Source organism: Macrobrachium nipponense, chromosome 17 (assembly GCF_015104395.2).
Source record: "Macrobrachium nipponense isolate FS-2020 chromosome 17, ASM1510439v2, whole genome shotgun sequence".
Lineage (NCBI taxonomy): Eukaryota > Metazoa > Arthropoda > Malacostraca > Decapoda > Palaemonidae > Macrobrachium > Macrobrachium nipponense.
This window is the reverse complement of record NC_087210.1, coordinates 74,258,159-74,282,916: the sequence shown is the minus strand read 5'-3', so window position 1 is coordinate 74,282,916 and position 24,758 is coordinate 74,258,159. Positions and strand designations below refer to the sequence as shown.

The 24,758-nt window shown below is 36.0% G+C and overlaps 1 protein-coding gene and 1 long non-coding RNA gene across 3 annotated transcripts in view; one reads left to right on the top strand and one right to left on the bottom strand.

Moving 5' to 3' along the window:
* LOC135196334 (facilitated trehalose transporter Tret1-2 homolog) overlaps positions 1–24,758 on the bottom strand; it is a 195,286-nt gene that overhangs the window by 10,826 nt on the left and 159,702 nt on the right. The window contains exon 3 of the mRNA XM_064223083.1: positions 2,906–4,220. Within this exon, the coding sequence (XP_064079153.1) occupies positions 2,906–3,160 (255 nt within the window). The 5' untranslated portion in view covers positions 3,161–4,220. The remainder of the gene's footprint in view (positions 1–2,905; positions 4,221–24,758) is intronic.
* The window catches only part of LOC135196335 (uncharacterized), a 151,309-nt gene that overhangs the window by 24,166 nt on the left and 102,385 nt on the right, over positions 1–24,758 (top strand). For both annotated transcript variants that reach the window (XR_010310381.1, XR_010310382.1), the window contains exon 2: positions 19,064–19,209. This is a non-coding gene — a long non-coding RNA (uncharacterized LOC135196335). The remainder of the gene's footprint in view (positions 1–19,063; positions 19,210–24,758) is intronic.

Genomic DNA, 24,758 nt, shown 5'->3' with positions numbered 1-24,758 from the left:
ACACCATTGGAAAGGGAAATAAGAATATGAGGAAAGCAACCAAAAAAATATGTGAAAAACTGATCTGTAAATTAGATCTGACAAGCCATCAGACACCAGTTAAGAAGAAGAGGGAGAATTAGTATGAACGGAAGGGAGAACTCACTAATATGAGTAACGTCATCCTTTTAGTAGCCCCTCAGATAACCTACGCTTCTTAAATATGCTGGACATTCAATGGATATAAATAAAAGCCCCAATTTTATTTCTATTCCAATCCTTATCACCAGTTTTGTTCTTAATGAGGAACCTAACATAAAGAAACGTGGTTGCAAAAGTCGAGTGAAAAAAAATGTAAGCTAGAAATTCTATGATAAATTAACTCAAAATCTGTGTTAGCTCTTGGGGAGTTGGGATAATTTAACCAATGACATTTTGTTCAGAAACATACGCTAATATTCTTGTCGGTACGAGTTTTTGTACGTATGTGTGTGTGTGTTTTGAGGGGGAAGGAACTCGTCTCCAGATAAGAATCCTTGGTGAATACACAATTGTTTGTTGTATAGTTTTACATTTAAATCTCTGTGGTCTTTAAAATGGGAATGACTTCTATTGTTTATATTTTCCCCTGAGGACTGTCTGTGAGAGAATTAATCATGCAAGGACATACTAAGTGAATATTTCAATCTGTATTTTCTTCTGAGGGTTTTGTGTGTGTTAGATCTCTTGCAACTGAGGACTTTTTGTGTTAGATCTCTTCTTGCAACTGAAAATTTTGTGTGTTAGATCTCTTCTTGCAACTGAGGACTTTGTGTGTGTGTTAGATCTCTTCTTGCAACTGAGACTTTGTGTGTGTTAAATCTCTTCTTGCAACTGAATATTTTGTGCGTGTTAGATCTCTTCTTGCAACTGAGACTTTGTGTGTGATAGATCTCTTCTTGCAGCTGAATATTTTATGTGTCATATCAACTCGTTGCAACTGAGGATATGTATGTGTGTTAAAATATCTTTCTTGCAACTGATGACTTTGTGTGTGGATAGATCTCTTCTTGCAACGAAATATTTTGTGTTGTCATAATCTCTTCTTGCAACTGGGACTTTGTTGTTGTGTCATATCTCCTTTCTTGCAAACTGAGGACCTATGTAGGTGTGTTATCTCTCTTGCAACTGAGACTTTGTGTGTGGGTAGATCTGCTTCTTGCAACTGAATATTTTTTGTGTTTGTCAGATCTCTTCTTGCACGAATGCTTTGTGTGTGGTCAGGATCTCTCTTGCAACTGAGGATATGTAGGCGTGTTAAATCTATTCTTGCAACTGAGACTTTGTGTGTGATAATCTCTTACTTCGCAACTAATATTTTGTGTGTTTGTCAGCTCCTCTTGTGGACTGAGACTTTGTGTGTGTGTCATTCTCTTTCTTGCAACCTTAAAAGGAACTTTGTGTGTGTGTTAGATCTCTTCTTTTGAACTCTGAGGACTTTGTGTGTGTGCAGATCTTTCTTCTTGCAAATGAGGACTTTGTGGTGTGTTTTCAATTAATTTTTGTGTGTCAATCTTTCTGCAACTGAGGACTATGTATGTGTGTTAAATCTCTTCTTGCAACTGAGGACTTGTGTGTGATAGAATTCTCTGCAAAATGAATTATTTTGGTGTGTCAGATCTTCTTCTTGCAACTGAGGACTTTGTGTGTGTGTCATATTCTCTTCTTGCAACTAGGACTTTGTGTGTGTTAGATCTCTTATTGCAACTGAGGACTTTGTGTGTCGTGTTAGATCTATTCTGCAACTGAGGACTGTGTGTGTGTTAAAATCTCTTCTTGCAACTGAATATTTTGTGTGTGTCAGATCTCTTCTTGCAACTGAGGACTTTGTGTGTGTGTCAGATCTCTTCTTGCAACTGAGGACTTTGTGTGTGTGTCATATCTCTTCTTGCAAAACTGGGGGACTTTGTGTGTGTGCATGTTCAATCTCTTGCAACGAGACTATGTATGTGTGTTAAATCTCTTCTTGCAACTGAGACTTTGTGTGTGATAGATCTCTTCTTGCAACTGAATATTTTGTGTGTGTCAGATCTCTTCTTGCAACTGAGGACTTTGTGTGTGTGTCAGATCTCTTCTTGCATCTGAGGACTTTGTGTGTGTGTCATATCTCTTCTTGCAACTGAGGACTTTCTGTGTGTGTTAGATCTCTTCTTGCAACTGAGGACTTTGTGTGTGTGTTAGATCTCTTCTTGCAACTGAGGACTTTCTGTGTGTTAGATCTCTTCTTGCAACTGAGGATTTTGTGTGTGTGTTAGATCTCTTCTTGCAACTGAGGACTTTCTGTGTGTTAGATCTCTTCTTGCAACTGAGGACTTTCTGTGTGTTAGATCTCTTCTTGCAACTGAGGACTTTGTGTGTGTGTTAGATCTCTTCTTGCAACTGAGGACTTTCTGTGTGTTAGATCTCTTCTTGCAACTGAGGACTTTGTGTGCGTTAGATCTCTTCTTGCAACTGAGGACTTTCTGTGTGTTAGATCTCTTCTAGCAACTGAGGATTTTGTGTGTTATATATCTTCTTGCAAAACTAAAGACTTAGTATGAGTTAATCTCTTCTTGTAACTGAGGACTTTGTGTGTGTTAGATCTCTTCTTGCAAGGACATAGGTCGATAGATGGGTAAGTAAAATAAACAAACAGATGTAAGGATTGTCGAAATATGCTTTGGACTAAGGCAATGTGTGTTTATTGGATCTCAAGACATTTTTTTTACCAGAATATTATTAAAAATAAATGCGAAAGCAATCGTGGATTCATTCTTAAGCGAGTATAAATTTAAAAGACAGAGGTGAATTCAAATACCACCTCTCTCTCCCTCTGTCAGACAAGAAACAACACTTTTTTTATTTGTTTGTGTGTGTGTCTGATTTTCATTTTATTTTTATTTTTTACCTGAGTACAGTGCTGCGGCGCGGGGGGACTGATGTAAACAAACTTGGCAGCCGCCGAGCGTTTGCCGGGCTTTCTTCTCATGTTTCCGTTGGGTGTCGTCACCTCCTCGTAGTGATTCTCGTGGGTCCTCGGAGTCTCCTCGGCCGCGCGGGTGACCTCCGGATGGTGACAGAGGGATTGGGCAGCCCTCTCGTAGTCGACCTGGTTGTCCAAGGAATAGCGAGACATCCGAGACATTCTGTTTGGACTCTGCATCTTGCTTCGGCGTATTGCTTTGACTTCGTGCGATGTTGTGTGTGTATGTGTGTGTGTAGTATTCTCGTCTTGCTTCTCACTTCTTTTTTCAAGCTGTTGCCTAAATCTTTGGAGCGACCTTCTTACAACGTTATAATAAACATAATAACTTTTTTTCTTTATTTTTTTTAGAACTTTAAACCACAATAGCCCATTCACACGGGGGTCACGTCATGGACGTCGGAGAAAAATGAACACCGGTCTTATGTGGGATATTCCTCCTCATTGTTTGGTTGAATAAAACGACGCTGATTTTCATAGACGTAAGAAATATTCGTTTACTTTGATCTACTTCCACTTTTAACTTTGAAGGCAAGGGGGATTTTATAGTTCAGTCTTATTTTTCTCGTGAAAAGTAAAAGTCAAATAATCGAACGAAGAAAACGGAAGGGATCAACAATTCGTAGGATTTCGTGACCGATTCAGTTACGGAGGAAACAGAACGCTTAAAACGACCATAATATCAGCATTACATCGTGAATGTAACGCTCTATTAAGATGATCTTGAGTTTCCATTCACTCAATCGACGAATTCCTGTTCAGTTTAACCGAGAAGAGATGACAGATTTCGATTCTAAAAGCTAAGAGTCAGTCGCGGTTCCCCTTTGGATCTGATTCTCTTCTAAGACGCCTGAACACTTTTCGTTCAGAGGGATGGACTTTCTAATCACATCACAGAGGTAGCATGTTGATCATGCCGGTTGCTTTTGCTCTGGGTTGCGGTCGGTGGGTTGTCTTGACTATTTGCCGGTCAATTTGCAACTACTTTGCCTTTCCCTTGACGTGGCAGGCAACTTGATACAGCACTCGAAGTCTGTCTTCGAGTGGGCCTTACTCAAGTCGCAGACGAAGGAGACAGTGAGCTGCTCTCTCGTATTTCTTGAGATTCAAGCCGTTGCAAACAGTGAAGGCATCTTCGAGCCACAAAACCAACAGCAAAAGAAGTGTTTCAACTCTGACTCCAGTAGGCTCAGAGGAGGGATGACTTGTCGGCAGGGTCTCGTGGACAGCTGCTGCTTGCCTGTGAAGATAGAGAAGTCTTTATAATTATTGCCAAAACATCTGAGGAAATTAACACATTTGTCTAATCTTAGAATGGATGAGAAGTTGATTGATTTCGGTTTTTCGTTGCACGGAGTAGTCAGCTGGCTTATTTTAATGTATAGTATACTTAGTATTCCCTAACTTAACTTGAGTTTTGTTGATTGACTGAGGTATGTGACACTAAAGATATTGAGTTATTTTAGGTGCCATAGTTAGTTGCTTTATAAAGAGGTGTGGTCTTACAGTTATTGCTCTCAATCCTAAGTATCCATAAATAGTGTCACACATTACAGTCAGTTAACAAAACTTACTGTCAATGAACAATGAAATTTCATGCTTGGATGTTCAATTTTTACTTGTGATTTTTTTTTTTTTCAGAGGGTACACCTCCCCGCAGGTATGCTACAGGGTAAATCACTGATAAAAACGAATTTATTTTCTTTCTCTCTGTTCGTATATCATTTTCCTTCGATAAAATTTGTCTCATCCAGAATAATGTCTATTTGTTATGTTACATTATTAACTATCTTTTATTTAGTGTCCTTTTCCCTGTATATGGGAAATACGTATACGAGTATACACTGGCCTCATGAATCTCTGAAGAACAAAGTAGTTTGAAGGATCGTTCACTCCTCTTTTGGACGCTCCTTGGCTCAGACAAGAATTAGTGGATACAATGAGGCAATAAGATCAATACTTATTACAGAAACCCGCGAGTGAAACTAATTTTGATGCTTCTGGGAAACGGAGTTCTTTTAAGCAGAAATACGATATAAGTTACCTTGTCATATAATCTATGATCTTCAAATTTCCAAAATGCGAGTAAGTCTTTTTCCAGGCGAGATATGGTCATCTGTTTCCTTTTCCTTTCATTATTTCTTGTTTCAGAAAGGTAGGGGTTTAATAAGGAAATTGGATTACCAGGGACATCATCGGCCTTTGTACTAAGATACAAGAAGGTAAAACTGTATTTAATCTTGAATTCTCTGAGACGCTTCGAAATTTTCGTGAATGAGAGATTACGAAAGCTGAGTTATAGACCTTTACGGACTAATCCAAGATGTCTACTCTTGTAATTTAAAAATACAATTTTTCACTTTCTTTTCTCTTAAAAGAATACAGAAAGAAAGTTTCGGAAAAAGAAATCCCTTTCCCCTCTTTCTTGTGACTTTAGAAATCGGATAATGGACGGCCATTTTTGTTTTCTCACTAACTTTTGTAACCTTCCTATCGTTCTAACTTTCAACTTGGTATCTTTCTAACTTTCCTTTCTAGAGCCTTAATGCCTTTGAATTTTATACTTGATTATTTCTAAAGGGTTTTCATTCTTAGAGAGATCTTTCGTTTGGTATGGATTATCTTACGGTGAATTATTGTTTTTCAACGATTAATTGAAAAGAATTTTTTCTCGCAAATATTACTTTGAAATCATCATTGATAATTAGCATTTTACCTTATGATTTTCATTAATAAATGGCATTCATTCATGCCTTCTAATTTTTGTTTTCGATTTAGCATAATGGGGATTGAGTTCCGTTATCTAATATTTTAGGATACCAAATGTTTTTCCCGACCCCAAATTTTAGTAATTTAAAAGTGAGTGACCATATTACATGTTAGGGTAGGTTAGAGAACTAATGATTTTATTATTATTATTATTATTATTATTTATAATGAGCATACACGTATAAAGCAAGCCATAAACCCAAGTAAGCGAAAATAATGACGATAATTATACTGGAGAGCACAGAAAGTGAGTGAATAAGTGTACTCCGCTGCTTGCACTCTTAGCATAGCATCCATGGAACTGCGAGTGTTCATGTATGAGAGAGAGATAGAGAGGGTTGGGTTGAGGGGGCGGGACTTAAATGACCGCTTGACCGCCGTAACTTATCCATATTTGGTCCTAACAATTACTAAGCGTGTTCGTAATTTTGTTCTTTCATGCAACCTGAATATTGAATGCGAACAACTGAGTGTGTGCATATATGAGAGAGAGAGAGAGAGAGAACTTAAATTACCGTTTGGCTGCTGTAACTCATCCGTATATGTCCCGCAGAGCTAATAACCATTTTCCCAAGTTTGTAATTTCTCACGCATCCTTTATAGAATACGTACGAAGAACTCAGAGGGAGCCAGCTACGGCGCACCACCAATAATTATTCTTGGAATTTACTCCAAACTTTAGTGAAAGTTCTGACGTTGCTGATTATTTTGTAGTATTCCACGAAAAAGAAGTTTTTCGATTTCTGTAATGGATTTCACAGGCAACAGAGGTTCTTTGAGAAGGACATTCGGATGGAGGTGTTATACTATTCATTGTAGTAATTATTATTATTATTATTATTATTATTATTATTATTATTATTATTATTATTATTATTATTATTATTTTATTGTTGTTTTTATTTCGGAAGAAGATCCTCTCTCAAACAAACGGCAATTCTATTCGGTCACTATTATTATTATTATTATTATTATTATTATTGTTATTTATTTTTTTTTATATTATTGTAACTGTTGTTGTAGTTGTTATTGTTTAGTATAACTTGTACTTTGAGGACCTAGTCATATTGCTCACACCCCCCCTTTTTTTAAATAATTATTTAAAAGAATAAAGAAATCATTTTAGTTTGGGTCGGATAAGAGCGTCACACCAGTCTTCGGAAAAATAGGATCGGTCATTACCCGTTTATGCAGTTCTGTATTTGCATAAATCCAATTTCAACCTGAGTTGGGTTAATCAGAGCAAAGAACAAAAAATGCATGAAATGCGCGATTTTATTCAGTCGTCGATCTGTATGTGGGTCATTAGTAAAGCTGTTTCATCGGACTTGCAGTGAAATGGGTTGTTTGCTTGTATTCTGTGTTGTCTGTTTAGCTGTATTGTTCTCTGTACTGTGACATGTATGCAAAATAAGCAGTCATAGGTATTAAATTTAACTACACTGAGGACTCATCGGCAGTGCGTTGAATCCTTCTCTCACACACTGCCTCATTCATCTCTACCTTGTGCACGTTTTCTTGGCTCAGGGATGTTATTATTATTATTATTTTTTTTTTTTTTCGACTGGGTGGTATTTATAGTGTGGGGTTCCGGGTTGCATCCTGCTTCCTTAGGAGTCCATCACTTTCCTTACTATGTGCGCCGTTTCTAGGATCACACTCTTCTGCATGAGTCCTGGAGTTACTTCAGCCTCTAGTTTTTCTAGATTCCTTTTAAGGGATCTTGGGATCGTGCCTAGTGCTCCTATGATTATGGGTACGATTTCCACTGGCATATCCCATATCTTTCTTATTTCTATTTTCAGATCTTGATACTTATCCATTTTTTCCCTCTCTTTCTCTTCAACTCTGGTGTCCCATGGTATAGAGACATCAATGAGTGATACTTTCTTCTTGACTTTGTCAATCAACGTCACGTCTGGTCTATTTGCACGTATCACCCTATTCGTTCTGATACCATAGTCCCAGAGGATCTTCGCCTGATCGTTTTCTATCACTCCCTCAGGTTGGTGCTCGTACCACTTATTACTGCAAGGTAGCTGATGTTTCTTGCACAGGCTCCAGTGGATGGCTTTTGCCACTGAATCATGCCTCTTTTTGTACTGGTTCTGTGCAAGTGCCGGGCATTCGCTTGCTATGTGGTTTATGGTTTATTTTTCGTATTGCACTTCCTACATATGGGAGAGATGTTATTTCCGTCTATCGTTCTTTGAACATATCTGATTCTTAGGGCCTGATCTTGTGCCGCTGTTATCATTCCTTCAGTTTCCTTCTTTAGCTCTCCCCTCTGTAGCCATTGCCATGTGTCATCGCTGGCTAGTTCTTTAGTCTGTCTCATGTATTGTCCGTGCATTGGTTTGTTGTGCCAGTCCTCTGTTCTGTTTGTCATTCTCCTGTCTCTGTATATTTCTGGGTCTTCGTCTACTTTTATTAGTCCTTCTTCCCATGCACTCTTGAGCCACTCGTCTTCACTGGTTTTCAGATATTGCACCAGTGCTCTGTTTTCGATGTTGACACAGTCCTCTATGCTTAGTAGTCCTCTCCCTCCTCCCTTTCGTGTTATGTATAGTCTGTCCGTATTTGCTCTTGGGTGTAGTGCTTTGTATATTGTCATATGTTCCCTGGTTTTCTGATCTATGCTGCGGAGTTCTGCCTTCGTCCATTCCACTATTCCTGCGCTGTATATGATTACTGGCATTGCCCATGTGTTTATGGCTTTTATCAAATAAATTTTCCGGGGCGTTGAGTTTTGACTTGAGTATCGCCTTGAGTCTCTGCATATATTCTTTCCTGATCGTGTCCTTCATCTCTTGGTGTTTTATATCCCCTCCTTCCATTATTCCCAGGTATTGTATCCTGTCTCATCTATGTGTTTGATGTTTCTGCTCCCATCTGTAGCTTTTATCCCTTCAGTTCTCGTTACTTTGCCTTTTTGTATGTTGACTAAGGCGCATTTTTCTATTCCAAACTCCATCCTGATGTCCCCAGATACAATCCTTACAGTCTGAATTAGGGTATCTATGTCCTTGATGCTCTTACCATACAGCTTGATGTCGTCCATGAACATCAGATGGTTGATTCTGTTGCCTCTTTTCTTGAGTTGGTACCCGGCATCCATCTTCTGTAGTACTTTTGTCATGGGAATCATGGCTACTACGAAGAGTAGTGGGGACAGTGAGTCGCCCTGGAAGATCCCTCTCCTGATATTAACCTCTGCTAGTCTTTTTCCAGAGCTTGTAAGTATTGTATTCCAGTTGCGCATTGTATTTTTGAGGAAGCTTATGGTGTTTTCCTCTGCCCCATATATTTTCAGGCATTCTATTAGCCATGTGTGTGGTATCATGTCGAAGGCTTTCTTATAGTCTATCCATGCCATGCTTAGGTTGGTTTTCCTTCTCCTACTGTTCTTCATTATCATTTTGTCTATGAGGAGCTGGTCTTTTGTGCCCCTACACTTCCTTCTGCAGCCTCTATTATTATTATTATTATTATTATTATTATTATTATTATTATTATTATTATTATTATTATTATTATTATTATTATTATTATTGTTCAGATGATGAACCCTATTCCTGTGAAACGAGCCAATGGAGGCCTTTGACTTGATCATTCAAGCTTCCAAAGATCATAGTGTTCATTAGGAAGAAGAGAAGAAGACAGGGTGAAAGGAAATTCAAAAAGATATCTCGCTTGTTAAAAAAGAGACAACAAATTGATGAATTAATAAGTAGATAAAAATGCATTAAAATGCAATGAGGACAGCATTAGGGTAGTAATGCATTGCATCTTCGCTTGAACTTCAAGACCTCTCCCCCTCCATGACATCCTAGCCACGTAAAAATATCTAATCCTTCGGACCAGCCCTAGGAGAGCTGTTAATCAGCTCAGTGATCTCGTAAAACTAAGATATACTTTTTCCACCCAGCTCGATATTTCAGGTTTTTTTTTTTTACTTCGCATACATTAAGCAAACAACTCATTTCCACAGATTTAGGCTTTTTCCTTGCCAAGCGCATTCAGGATCAAAGCTTCACTTCATTTAATGGATAGCTGAAAAACATACAAACACACACGAACACACATATTTATATGTATATACACAAACATATGTGTATACATATAAATGTGTGTACGTGTGTGTAGGTGCGTGTGCCTGTATGTTTTTCAGTGAACTATTAAATATGTGTATTTATGTGTAAACGAACTATTTATATATCTTATTCAAACGCAATGTGTATGGACATATCTCACGCATGCTATAAATAGTAATCCATTTTCTTCGTAACATCAGAATGCCAAGTTTATCTTTGAATACGGCGAAATGACCTATTGAGCGCCCGTCCGCACCCCTGCAGCGTGGCTGGGGCTGGCTAATGAATCAAATCTTTTCCCGCGTGCACCAGAGGTCTATCCGACTCTCGCGGCCGCCGAGAAGAAACGCCCTTACGCCGGAGGGCTCTAAGGGCGGTCTTTTACCCAGGAGAGATCGATAAGGACTCTCCGGGCTCTTTAGAATGAAGAAGTCTACGCGCCCCGAGGGTTCGTTGATCCAATAATGGCAACTAATTTGGCAATACTACTTTAGCTTTCTCTCTCTCTCTCTCTCTCTCTCTCTCTCTCTCTTCTCTCTCTCACACACACACACCATCATTGCCTCACCTTCCTTGTTAACCGTGTTGTATTATTCTTTTCTTTTTATCCCATGCCTGTTCCAGTATTTCGGGGCCTTTCTTCAAAAAATGCTTGCAAATCCTATGCTTTCTCCTCACAATACAACCGGGTGGCGGTTTCCCTTTTCATCTTAGGTTTAACGCACACACATACACACACATACATATTTATTTATTTATTTATTTATTTATTTATTTATTTATTTATTTATTTATTTATTTCATACACACACACATTCTTATACGCTCTTCGCCCCTCTTTCTCGTCACCCATTCCTCCGTAGGACCAAAGCATATCCATTTTTTCGCCGACAAAAACCAATTTGAAATTTCCACGTAACTGTACAATTCTCATCCTTTCAATCCTTTCTTAGCTTGTATTTGAAGCTGGATTCACCCCAAATTAAGGGAGAAATTTATCTGCCACAGATTTATCCTGAGGAAAGCGTTGTGTCGATAAAAAGATGAAAATCAACTCTTGTACTTGAATCATCTTTATTCATTAAAGACCACCAATTTCGATTCAACCCTGATTTGAAAAAATTCAAAACAAATTCGATAAAAAAAGTGGTAGGAAATCGAAAAGAAAAATCAGTCATATGCAAGCGTAGAAAAGAGAACAGTACGGAAGGGGAAAAAATCAATATAGTATGTACAAAAGCAAAAACTGAAATCACAAGAGCTCGTTAAGCTCTCGTTACAGAGCGAAGGTTTGGTTTATATTGTACAGACACAGTCTGCTGTAGCGAAGACTCGAGGGCATCATGGTAAGTGTTCGACTGGCGAGATCCAAAATACATACGGTTCAGTTTGTGGTGGTTTTGTTCAAGAGCCTCTCCATTTAGCTGGTGACTGGGTCGGCTCTTCGTTTTCTTAACAGCAAATTGCATAGTGCCTCAGTGGCGTGATCGGTATGGTCTTGGCCTGCTACCTCGGTGGCCGCGAGTTCGATTCTCGGGCATTCCACTGAGGTGTTAGAGATGTGCATTTCTGGTGATAGAAGTTCACTCTCGACGTGGTCCGGAAGTCACGTAAAGCCGTTGGTCCCGTTGCTGAATAACCACTGGTTCCATGCAGCGTAAAAACACCATGCAAACAAACAGCACATTGCATTTCATCAATTTTCCCCGTAGGGGGTAGTGCCGTCGGTGCACGTCATGTGGTGTACTGTAGGCATTAATTAAGGTTCTTTGTAGCGTCCCTTCGGCCCTTAGCTGCAACCCCATTTATTCCTTTTCAGTATACCTCCCCCCATATTCTCTTTCTTTCATCTTGTCACCCTCTCCTAACAGTTTTCTTTCTGTTACACCTTTCAAACCTTTCAAACTGTCAACTTCCCTTTCAGCACTGAATGACCTCATAAGTCCCAGCGCTTGGCTTTTGTCGTAGATTTGTTATTCTGTTCTATTCTGCTCAGTAATTTCACTCGCATCTCTAAATGTCGGATCAATGGACTAAAGAGCTGGGATACAGTGTCTGTCTAATAATTAAACTTAGGTTATAGATGACCCCTGGCATTTTCTTGAGGGCAGACTTGTCTTAAGTGTGTTTGAAGGTCTGTCCTTCATGAAAAATTGGTTATCACAGAAATGTATAGAATAATAAAACAGCCTAATTGGCTTCCGAAAGTATAATCTTTGGGAACGTTAATTTTGCAGCAGTTATCCAAGACTTGTTTCGATATAAACATTACTGAAATAGTGTTTATGCAGCATGTTTTTCAGAAATAGAAATTCGGAATGTTCTGCATTTTCTATGCTTGTTCGCAACTGATATTTTTTATCACTGACCGAACTTAAGATATTCTCATTGTGAGTTCCTGTTAGATATTGAGCAATAAGGTAAAGGTGCATACATATTTTAAAGTGTATTAAAAGTTTTATTTTAGCTGTAAAACGTCAGTTAAAAGGTCTTTCAACATTCTCTTTAAATATGTTCACGATGTCTAAAAGAGGTGAAGGAAGAATATGTTTATACTCTAACTGAACCTATTTTAGGACAGTTTTAAAGGGAATATAGTAATTATGTATTTGTATGTACAAGAGTACCTTAACTAAGCAGAATATCTAACGTTAATCAACTATTACCACGTTACTTTATCCTTTAAAAAATCATTTACTATGTTCGTAAAAAATAATAGGTCATTGACTGTCTTTGGAAAATAAAGTTAATTGACTTTGTCTTTAAAAAATTATAAATTTATTGACTTTGTTTGAAGAGTAATAATTCATTGACTGTTCTTGAAGAATAATAATTCATTGACTTTTTCTTTGAAGAATAATAATTCATTGACTGTCCTTGAAGAATAATAATTCATTGACTTTTTCTTTGAAGAATAATAATTCATTGACTGTCCTTGAAGAATAATAATTCATTGACTTTGTCCTTGACAAAAAAAAAAAAATAATACTTTGTCATTAAAGAATAGAAAGAATTAATTGACAAGCTTTGCTGCCGAGACGGGATATTTACCTCGATTACAACCCTGGTCAAATGGCATGTTGAATACTTAATTTGATGTCTGGCTAATTCGGTGTCGCTTGGTACATGACGCGTCCTTTAAAGATCGTATCTTCATACTTCATAGGATTGGCCAGAGCCTGGTGGTTTAATGTGAAATGTGAACCATTAATTCACCGCTCTACTTTGTATTCGTCTTTTTTTTCTGTTAGTCTTGCCTCTTCAGTTATTTATCCGTTACATTTTTCATGTTTGCGGAATGTGGTACCTCTCTCGAGAATTTCGGATTTGATGCTCGCTCCCTCAAAGACTTTTAGAGGTCACAGCATGCTAATTCTAAAAGTTTCATTATCAAACGAAGTCTGTCTGTCTGCGGTTTATTATTTATTATTATAAGGCCGTTATTTACAAGTGTTTTAGATTGATAACGAGTTTCGTCCTAGTGTGTTAGTGTTCATAACTTGCTCTTCTTAAAAAGATCGAAAGCTTATTTAATATAAAAGAATTGCGCATATGATATATATATATATATAAATATACATATATATATATATATATATATATATATATTATATTATATTATATATATTGGTACTTTCAAAATGCATATATCCCCTCTTTGACTGTATAAAATGTTATATAAAGAATTTTGGCAACATTTTTTCAGATTCCTACCTAGCTTAGAGTTGTAACATATCTTAAAATGCGTGTTCAGATTTCTGCATAACATAATATAAAAAGAATATATAACGTATTATGAAAAGAGAGAGAGATTATCTTTGTCCGTTCGAAGCTAGAATTGTTTCAGTTACTTTTTATCCCCTTGAGATTAAGGGAGCTGGCAGTCTCCGTAATTACTGCTCGATTTCTGTCTCGATCAGTTAAGTGTCTTTGTTGAGCTGGTACGTACATGAATGTATAGTCGTTTCGTACGCGTTCATCTTTGCTGAATGACGTCACTATTAGAAGCTTCTAGAAAGAATTGCATCATCTTTCTCATTGCCGAAAACGTTTTGTGCCAGATCCACTGCCCAGCTCTTGTGCGAATTGAAAGAATTCATTCGGGCTTAAATCCTCAAAGCGTTCTCTCTCTCTCTCTCTCTCTCTCTCTCTCTCTCTCTCTCTCTCTCTCTCTCTCTCTCAACATACTTGAGATTATATTAACGTAACATAAATTGGTCACTCGTAACTAGTAGATTTAGATTTGATATTTCTTAAAGTTTATTTATTATTATTTAGTGCTTTGTGGAATCTGAACAAACATTATATTAGTGTGTAGCGGCGCCTATTTTTGTGAATTGTGGTGAATTTTTGAACAAGCTGCAGCAAAGAAAGAAAATTGGTATACCAAGAAGGTAAAGTGTGTTATATTTTTATTAATTGCAACTAATAACTAATAGTCAGTGGTTTGGTAAGAAACTAATAACTATTGGTTACGATGGTTTAGAGAACTAATAACTAATGGTTACAATGGTTTGAATGAAACTATTTACATTTTTACACATTGCAAATTTTTGTGTTTTGTGTGTGTTTCATTTGAAGTGCATTTATCCATTTTCTTATTGAAGTGTGTCTTTTTATTTTATATTCTGTGTGATTAATACTTTTTGCAATTTTGGTATTTTCCACATTTTTCAGTGTTTTCATTTGCATTCACAATTTAATTAACTTAGTTAATTCCATTACTTAATCGTTGCACATTTAATTGAATTTAACACTTGTGAATTAATTTGCACTTAGAATTCTTTTCAAGTTTTATTGTTGTTTAGCACTTGTGAATTAATTTCCAAATTTTAAGTATTGCCTAACACTTTTGAAATGTGATTGAATTAATTTTCTTGAATTTTGTGATAAATTAATTTTGATTTAATTTTACTTAATTGATTCAAGAATTTATTAAACTTTGCTTTGTTTTCAAGTAACAGTAATTTTCCTTGATATTGTGATTTTCACTTATAATTTTGATTTTAATAATAAATTTTTGTATTTAAAATTTTTATAAGTATTTCATTTCTAACCAGTATATTTGCATATGATTATATTTAGCTTAGGTAGAAACATAGAGTGGTGATTGATCTGTTTTCCTTCAATTAACTTGAAGTGACTTAGAACCAGGGAAGTACTTAGACTTTTGAAATCAGGGAAATACTTAGACTTTTAAAGTTGTTGCTGTAGTGATGCCGTTTGATTAATCTAATTACTTACAAGATTACCTCACACCTGTTTTGATGAACTTAGTCTGATTTTTTTGCAATACTGGTAAGTTGTTAAAGGATCACTGTTGCCTTTAGAGTATTCAGTCGTTTAGTACCTGTGATGAGGGTTCAGGTGTCTGGCTGTTGTGAGGTAACAATTAATGAATGGTAAGTGTAGTACTCAGATACTTGGCACTTCGTCACAATATATATATATATATATATATATATATATATATTTATATATATATCACATATTTATATATATATACATATACATACATACATATATATATATACATATACATACATACATATATATACATGTATAAGTACATAAATTACATAGATATACATGTGCATATACGTATACCTAAACAATCATACATATATATATATATATATATATATATATATATATATATATATATATATATATATATATATGTTTGTGTGTGTGTGTGTGTGTGACTTTTTCTTTTTAACATCCTGTTCTTACTTCTGCAGATCTCTCCAGTTTGCATAATCCAAGTATTTTTTTTTTTAAAACCTCACTGGTATTAAATTTCATAGAAAAGATGAAATGAATTCTAGATGAAGGAAAATGAGCGAAAATCTTCCCAGGGGAGACGAATTTCTAAGGATTTTGTCCGGCCTAGTCAGCATTGCTCGTAAAATCTGCATTTAAAGCTGAGGCCGGAACATTTCACAGAGAGAGAGAGAGAGAGAGAGAGAGAGAGAGAGAGAGAGAGAGAGAGAGAGAGAGAGAGAGAGAGATCGCCTTTCAGAGGAATTCGAGATGAAAATGATTTGGGATTCGTCGCATCAGCATATAAGTGAACAGGAAAATTTGATTGAAACTGATAAACTGCTAATCTCTCTGCAATCGACGAATTTTTTTCCTTAAGTGTTTAAGAACCTTTATTAAAAAAATAGTTAAGCGAAGCTCCAAACGACTTTTTTTTTCTTTTTAATGACCTAATAAAAGTAAATATAGACTATGCTCAGTCCTCGACAACTGTGTGTGTATTTTTTTCCCCTTTTTTTTTAGATGAATGCAGGCTTGGGGGTCTTGATCCCCTCGACGAAATCCCGGGACATTAATGTGACTGTATTTCATATATTAATATCTGTGTTCCAGCAAAGAACTTGTAATTCCCCCTTTTATGTCTGTACCTCAAGAATTAGTGCGTGCTGCTCGTTTTACAGTGCCATGATATCGCGCTAGGAGAGGAGTCAGCATATTGCTTACAGTGCTCTGTTATGGAAAAGGCTTCCTGGTAGTTCTGTAGCTGTCGATGATCGTAAATGTAAGGGGGATTGTGTTGCTGATTCAAAGTCCCCGGCATTGCCTTTAAATTCTTACTGATCTCGACTACTGTTGTATATGCAAGCATTTTTTCTAGTTTTCTTATGTTCATTTACATATTATCGTAATTATTATTACCAGCCTCCACTTTGATGTGTTTTCCTTTGTTTTCTGGCATATGTACATTCTGTTCTTTCATTGAATTTGCAACAGCAAGTGAATGACTTTTCGGAATTGTTCCCAATATTCATAATTAGCACCAAAAATAACCTCTACAATAATTAATAATACCAAATAAATAAGGAAATACTAATAAATAATAATAAATTAATATGAGTCAATAAAAATAATAAATAATATATAATAAATATAATAATAATAATAATAATAAGAATAATAAATAGTAATAAGAATAAAATATAATAATGAATAAACTAATAAATAATAATTAATAATAATAATAATAATCAATAATGATAATAATAATATAATTAATAATAATAATAATAATAATAATAATAATATAATAATAATAATTAATTATTATTATTATAATATAATATAATAATATATTAATATTAGATATTTATATTATTATATTATTATTATTATTATTATTATTATTATAATGTATACCAGTCTATCTCAACGGAATTCCTGTCAATTGTACTGATTCCTTTACATTTAAACACCATTCAACATTTATTGCAAGCAATTTTTTCTCGATAAGGATTTTACAGGTAATTTAAGAGGTTGATAAAGGTGGCCACTCGAAAGGGCTGACGTGTATGTAATTATGACAGAAGTAGATAGAACAAGATACAGACGTACTAGGTTCCAAGTACTGCGACAGAAACTGAACCTTTTGTAAAATCAACGACCAAAAGTGTCAAGTACATGTGACCCACGATGGCCTTGTTTCCACATTCTCCTCCTGACCTCCACGACGCCGGCCTTCTTATCATAAACAAACAACTAAAGATTCTTCCACCGTGCTCATCAGGGCATCAGCTGAGAATCTCTTATTATGATGAGACTGCTCAATCGATGGAGTGTGACGTCATCGAGGTCTTCTTTTATGCGTTACGCAATCGTTGGCTCAAATGTTCGCTGAATTTGCCACTTGCACGTGACAATGAGGAGGAGGACTCTCATTAGCAAAGATTTTCGTTTTTACTAAAGGTGATGTTGTCTTTTCGCCGTATACCAAGAGATTTTATTGAAACACTTCTCTTTATGAGACACTTTACCAAAGTGCTTGCGAAATCCGGTGCATGACTGGACTTATTTAGATTTTAAAAAACTTATTTTTGTCCCTTCTAACAAGACTACTCGCCTATTCTTTGAGCTGGTTTGGTTCAGTGAGCTTGCATAGAGAAGCAAACAATTTGAGCGCCTTTTTTCTCCTCCGACTCCTTCGCCTCTTTTTCGTCCTTTAGACTTGGAACTCTCTTCTTCCTTCCATATTTCCGGAGACCCATTACACCTTTGTCGTTTAAGGAGAAAATTTCTTATTATAATGTAGGTGTATTTTTTCAACATATATATATATCTTATGTAGTCGGTACAGAGTTGGGATTTTTGCTCAAGATTTTTTTCTTTTCTTATTTTAAGTAGCAGCCTAGTAATTTTTATATTGTTTTACAAAACATTGTTGGATGGCAAAATTTGTTAGTTCCAGAGATGAAAACTTTGAGTATTCTTTCTTCCCCTAATCCAGGAATCCGGAGTGACTTGAATGTCATATGTGTTTCTATAGTCGTTATATATATATATATATATATATATATATATATATATATATATATATATAAATATATATAATATATATAATATATATATATATAAATATATATATATATATATATTATATATATATATATATATATATCATATATATATATATATATATATATATATATATATATATATAATATACACAAGAGATTTTGTCACTTCTACACGGTTGACTTCTTTTATGCTCACAATTTTTACGCCACAGTGCCATTTAATATCGAATTCACTGTACCATGGGAATAATTTACACCTGAGTAATTATAATCGATAATTGCATCTGTCCCAGGTAGGACAGACGGTCGACTTGACCATTCGGTTAACAAGATTTACCAGGATCTATAAACATAGTGAAACAAATGAACAAATGTGATATATATATGTTTTAAATTGTGTCCAGTTTAGCTCACTAGCTAACCGAAAATAGAGGATTCAGGTAAATACGATGGGACCAAATCCTAGAATTCTTAGAGGGTGTCCTCTAAAACCTCGGTGGGATGGTATTCCTTTTTGGCCAGTGGCCTCAGGGATAAAGCTTTTACATATAGAATTTATAAGTGGGCATCACTGTATAGGCCTCCTTCTACTTTTATAAGTCTTTTTAGTTGTTTTTGTATGAGACACACAATATATTGTGAGAATATATTGCATATTGTCAATTTTTCCATTTCTTTTTCAGGATTGCAATGTCTATATTTTGATTTCCTATATAGGTCTTACTTAACAAGTATTTAACAAAGAATAATTTAGTCTAATATTATTCCTTATAATAGCTGTGTATTTATTTTGCATACATTTAAAGCAAACAAAATCAGAATTAGGAAAACTGTTGCAGCAACAATTATAATATAACGATTGAGGACTCCCCGTTCTTTCTTTACAGGTATGGGGTAAAATATGGCATGCTTTCCAGCTCTACTTGTGGAGGTAACAATGGTGAAATCACTCTCGACAATGTACAACCCATTACAAAACCTCTCCACAATTTTACGCAACCTTCTTCTGGATAGTGCTCTTTCTACCTATAAGGTAAAGTACAGTATGTTTGTATACTGCTCGTTCCATTGGTCTGCATGCCTCGTTACCTTAATGTAATTTCTGTTTTAATAAGAAATTTTACAGACTAACATTCTTGACAATCTACATTTGACTCTTTTTTATGAAAATAATGTGAACACACACTATCCAATTACGTGATTGGGCATTTTATGATGAGGTTTCAGCCCCTAATGCTTTTTCGGTTTAAAGCGATCCCGGTCTCCACAGAATTCTCCACTCACCAAAGATCCACGTTCCCCAGCCTTTCTTCCTATTACGGAAGGTAATCTTTCCTATCAAATGATATCTGAGCTCCATTATGAGATCATCTTACGGCCAATATTATCAAGGCTCGTCGTCTCTAACGGAGTAAAGAGACGTTGTTGACTGATTGATTTTCGTCTTCGTGGGGAAAATACTGTCGGTCGCATCGTTCCAGACTTGTCAGAAAGCTGTAGTTTGAATTTACTTTGCACTTACGCTGTTATGAATATGAGGGGAAACAAATATTTGTGTTGTGCTGTCATACACTCTTTTGGCACATGGGAAAATGTTAAGCCACAAATATCGTTAATATCGAGTGCACTGCACCTTGGGGATGATATTCATCCAAAGGAAAGTGTAACAGATAAAAGCTTCGACGCTGGCCAGGATTCGAACTGGGGCCCGTGGTTCAGAAACGACTTACAGTGACTTTGAACACCTGGCTATCAAAATTATATATATATATATATATATATATATATTATATATATATATATATATATATATTATATATATATATATATATATATATATATATTATATATATATATATATATACATACATACCCAATTTTGGCTTAACTTCTAAGGATGATAAAGAAGCAGGGATAAAATAACATGTTGTCCCTCATATGAGAAGAGCGGTAAAGAGCAGTATTTATGTTCAGGTATACCTCGGTTGTAAGGGCCAGTTTCTATCTAAAAATAGCCAAGTAAACGCATCAAGAAGGGAGAGATTAGCTTATAATTGTAGATGTTTCGACGGCCCCTGTGTATTTTCTTTTCATAGAGAGATAGACAGAGAGGTAGAAAATATTTATCTATTTTGATCTTATGCTAAAATGGTACATGCCTTGCAGTTTTATTCAAATACAAAAATCAAGCAAAAGTGTATTCATGTATGCACTATGCAATATTTTGTATGGCTTCGACTTCACGTGTATTTGTCTCCATTTTTATTAGATTAGGTGTTCTTGAATAGCATCATAGAAATCAGTCCAAGAAATCAATGGATGTTTTGGTTGTAGTTGCTCATGAAGATTCCGATCATATTTCACGGAAATGTAGCAAATCTTCATCAGGTAGGATGTGTTTTGTGCAAAAAAGCAGTTAGATATGAGGAAGTACGTAAAAAAAGAAAAAAAGAAAAAAAGTATGGGCGTCAGTGCACTTCACGCGGTGCAGTGTAGGCATTACTTAAGATTTCTTTGCAGCATCCCATCGTCCCCAACTGCATCCCCATGCACTCCCTATACTCATACTATATGCATGTTTATATTCCCTTTCTTCCATCTTACTTTCCAACCTCTCCTAGATTTGTCCTAAATTTTATATTCCATTCCATTCCATTGAAAAATAACAATTCCATTCTATTCCAAGAAATTAACAATTCCTTCACGCTATCTCTTTATGGTTTGCCATGTGTGGCCAACATTTTACTCAGTGATCTTGACTCATGAATATATACCTGGCTATAACGGGCGCTATTAATGGTTGCAACCTTTAGTGTCTATATTTAGAGTAAGCGTTTCGCACGCAGTCTGCATATGTCAGCGGCCGCATTCCGTTGAGACACGACGCTATCAGATCTTTTCAGGACTTTCAATGCTTTTATGTGACAAATGCTTTTGTCTTTTGCACATTTATTTATAATCATCTGTTTGTTTTGCTTTCATCTTATTTTGCGATGGAGTTCTGTTGTTGTTTCGTGTTATTTTGGCGTATATGAACTTTCTGTTCTTTGGAAGCTAATAATAATAATAATAATAATAATAATAATAATAATAATAATAATAATAATAATAATAATAATAATAATAATAATAATGGAGAAACTAATCCACAATTATGTACTTGTAGAAATATATTTCAGAATAGAGCTAAACAGGGAGCTATCCAGAATGTACGAGTTGTACAGATTCTCGAAAGTTCTCTGCTTAGCTTTATTATTAAATGTATTTATAGTTATACAGATATATGTATATGTATACAGTCACTTTAATGTGGATTGGTTTCTCCATTTTCAGGCTCGTGCTGATATGAATATTTTTTAAGAATAATAATAATAATAATAATAATAATAATAATAATAATAATAATAATAATAATAATAATAATAATACTGATAATAATAATAATAATTGTATGATGACTGAGCCATTAACACTCTGACTCTTGGATGTAAAAAATCTAAAATAATAATAATAATAACAATAATGATAATAATTGATTCATTAGACACTTGACTTTCAGATGTGAAAAAATCAAATAAAAGTCAAGCGGGACGAAATAAGAAACAATATAGTATATGCAAATGAAAATCGCAGCCATTTACGAATGGCAGAACTTTACGCGTTTATTAACCCCCCCCCCCCCCTCTCTCTCTCTCTCTCTCTCTCTCTCTCTCTCTCTCTCTCTCTCTCTCTCTCTCTCTCTTCAAAAGCGTTTGTGGTGAATGCGTTGAGAATCAAACAGAGCAGTGATTTGAGGCTCTTGGTTTGCTTTTAATTCACGACTCATTTTGGCAACTGATACGATGCGTTCATTGGTTAGGTACCTCTACACCTCCTCTCCTTCCTGCCTACCCAACCTCCCCCCCCCCCCCCCCCCACCCCACCCCAACCACATCCTCTGTTCCAGGGTAATTACTTCCAGGAAACGTACCGATGACCTTTGTTGCTGTGACGGCAGTTTAATCATTCAGTTGCTATACACCCGCATTATTCTGTCTTGTCTATTTCTTCTTATTGTACGAACGTCTCATATATATATATATATATATATATATATATATATATATATATATATATATATATATATATATATGTGTGTGTGTGTGTGTGTGTGTGTGTGTGTGTGTTTATGCATGATGTAAGTGAATGTGTGTGTGTGTGTGTGTAGACGTAGATATGTGTTTTAATTTCATGAACACTTTTTTTTTTTTTTTCCCACGGAGAAGATGCATGCACAAATAAGGTTTGTGTTGTAAATTATGATTTTGAACTTTTGGTACAGAAATCGCTGATAGCTGTTACTCAAAATCTTTTCAGTTTATTTATACGTGATAATGAATTTATATGGCGATTCACAAGTCGGGAAAATTAAAATAAAAAAGGATAAAGTCAAAAAGTCAAAACCACGAAGCCTGAAAGCAACTTCGCTCGTTGAGTAAATTCCGCAATGAAAGCGAAAGCTAAAGTCGCGGGGGGCCATAGGACACTTATCATAAATTCCTTGAGATAACGGAATCGCCGAATAAACTGGGATTTATGGCGACCTGGGCTGTAATCCATTACACGTGATTACCTTTAATATTTCTCCCGCGGAAGGAGAGTTGAAAGTGGCCCTCCGCTCGCTCGCTCGTTCCTTCCTTCCTTCCTTCCCCGCCGATACTATAAAAGTACAATAGCCGCTGAATCTCTCCGACGCGTGTTGATATAGAGTCGCAATAAACTCCGGGATTTTCCGCGCGGCCGAATTCTTGATTGTTTATGTAAATATTCCCTTTGCATCGATTTCGCCGCAATGCTTTGCTTTCATCAGCCGGCGGCGAACGGGGCCGGAAGGGATTTTAGCCTCGCCCAGGGCTGCTTTCAAAACTTCGGCGTTATTTGCTTATTTATTTGTTTACCTTTTCAGCTCGTTATTGTAGTCAGCTGTTTTGTTTTGACGTTTGATGTCAGTGGTGTTTTTCCTTTATGCTGTCGAAATGTCATTAAAATGATAGGAATGAAAACACTGTGTCTGACATTGAGGGGAAGCTGCTCGGTGGCCACGAGTTCGATTCTCGGGCATTCCATTTAGGGGTTAGAGAATATTTCTGGTGGTAAAAGTTCACTTTCGACGTGCTCCGGAAGTTACGTTGGTCCCGTTGCTGAATAACCACTGGTTTCATGCAACGTAAAACCACCATACAAACAAAGTCATCGAGGGCCTTCTCGTTCCCTTGTGTTATTTGTGAACATCGAAAGTTCTTATCCCTTGTTTGTCTTTCACTACTGATCCGTCCATTTCAAAAGAATAATCAACTTTTATATTATTATTATTAAATTATTCCCGTATGCTGCCTGCATAACCTAGAATTCTCAGCTTTCTTCCGTATTCCCGGATTGCCTAAGGTCGAAAATAAATGAAATGTTTGTACCTGATGTCCTGATGACATCGCAGATCAATACCGAAATTCTTTAAATTACTTGGCAAACTCAGAAGCTTCTAGAGTTTTGCGTACATTTTTGCATGCCATTGCTTGCCCCACTATTTATTCCTAAATTTCCTTTCACCACCTCTAGGTTTCTTCAAAAGGATATTTCGGTATCCTTCATTTCCTCCTGTAAAGGCAGTATAGGCTCCCCTCGTGTCTGGAATTCCCTGAGCACACTTAAGTGGCTTCTTTTGTACCAGACAATTTACGATATATTCTGAAATATGCGCCTGGTAATATGACATAAATTTAAATGCAGCAGCAAGGAAATAGATGAAAAAACTTCAGTAGAAAACTTTCCACTCATCCTTTCAAAAATGTTGGCTCAACTTTGGATCGTCCTTGAACGAGGAAGAGGAAAGCAAAAGAGAAGAAGAAGAAGAAGAAGAAGAAGAAGAAGAAAGAGGAAGAAGAAGAAGAAGAAGAAGAAGAACAAGAAGAAAGTATACATATGATATTCCCACTGGATTTTCGTCTGTGCTTAAATCCCTTCTCGAAAAAAGTTTGCATAAAGTATAAAGGATCGAAAAGAACCAGTTACCGAGCTGAGACAAAGGGGGGCGTTAACGTGAATTCTTGTCGGGTGAGGAGGGGGGGGGGCGGAATTAGAAAATTAAAATCAATTTTAGTTTGCGAGTGAAGAGTGGGGACGATTTATTTTGGTAATTGATCGAAATGAAATTTACACCCCCTTACTCGTCGTACTTTCTTCCCAGTCCAGAAAATCTTTCAAGAACCTTCCATATCCCTAAGGGATAAGATTTTAGCTGCGCTCTGATGTCATGTATTGTTTCCGTCAACACAGACTTGCCGTATCAAGTGTTATTTTTTCTTATATCCTGTTTTCTGTATGCCCCTCATATGCAGTGTTGATTGTATTATACTTCTTGTCATACTTTGCATTTCCTTCGTCGAGCTTAAGAACTACCCGATTTTATCATATTTGCAATTTTTCTTTCTATATATATCCCTCTACATCCTTACTTCTCAAGAACTTCTACCATATGCTCTGGAAGCTTGAATTTCAAGTCAGTGGCCCCTGTAGGCTTTTTCCATGTGAATAAGGTTTATCTTC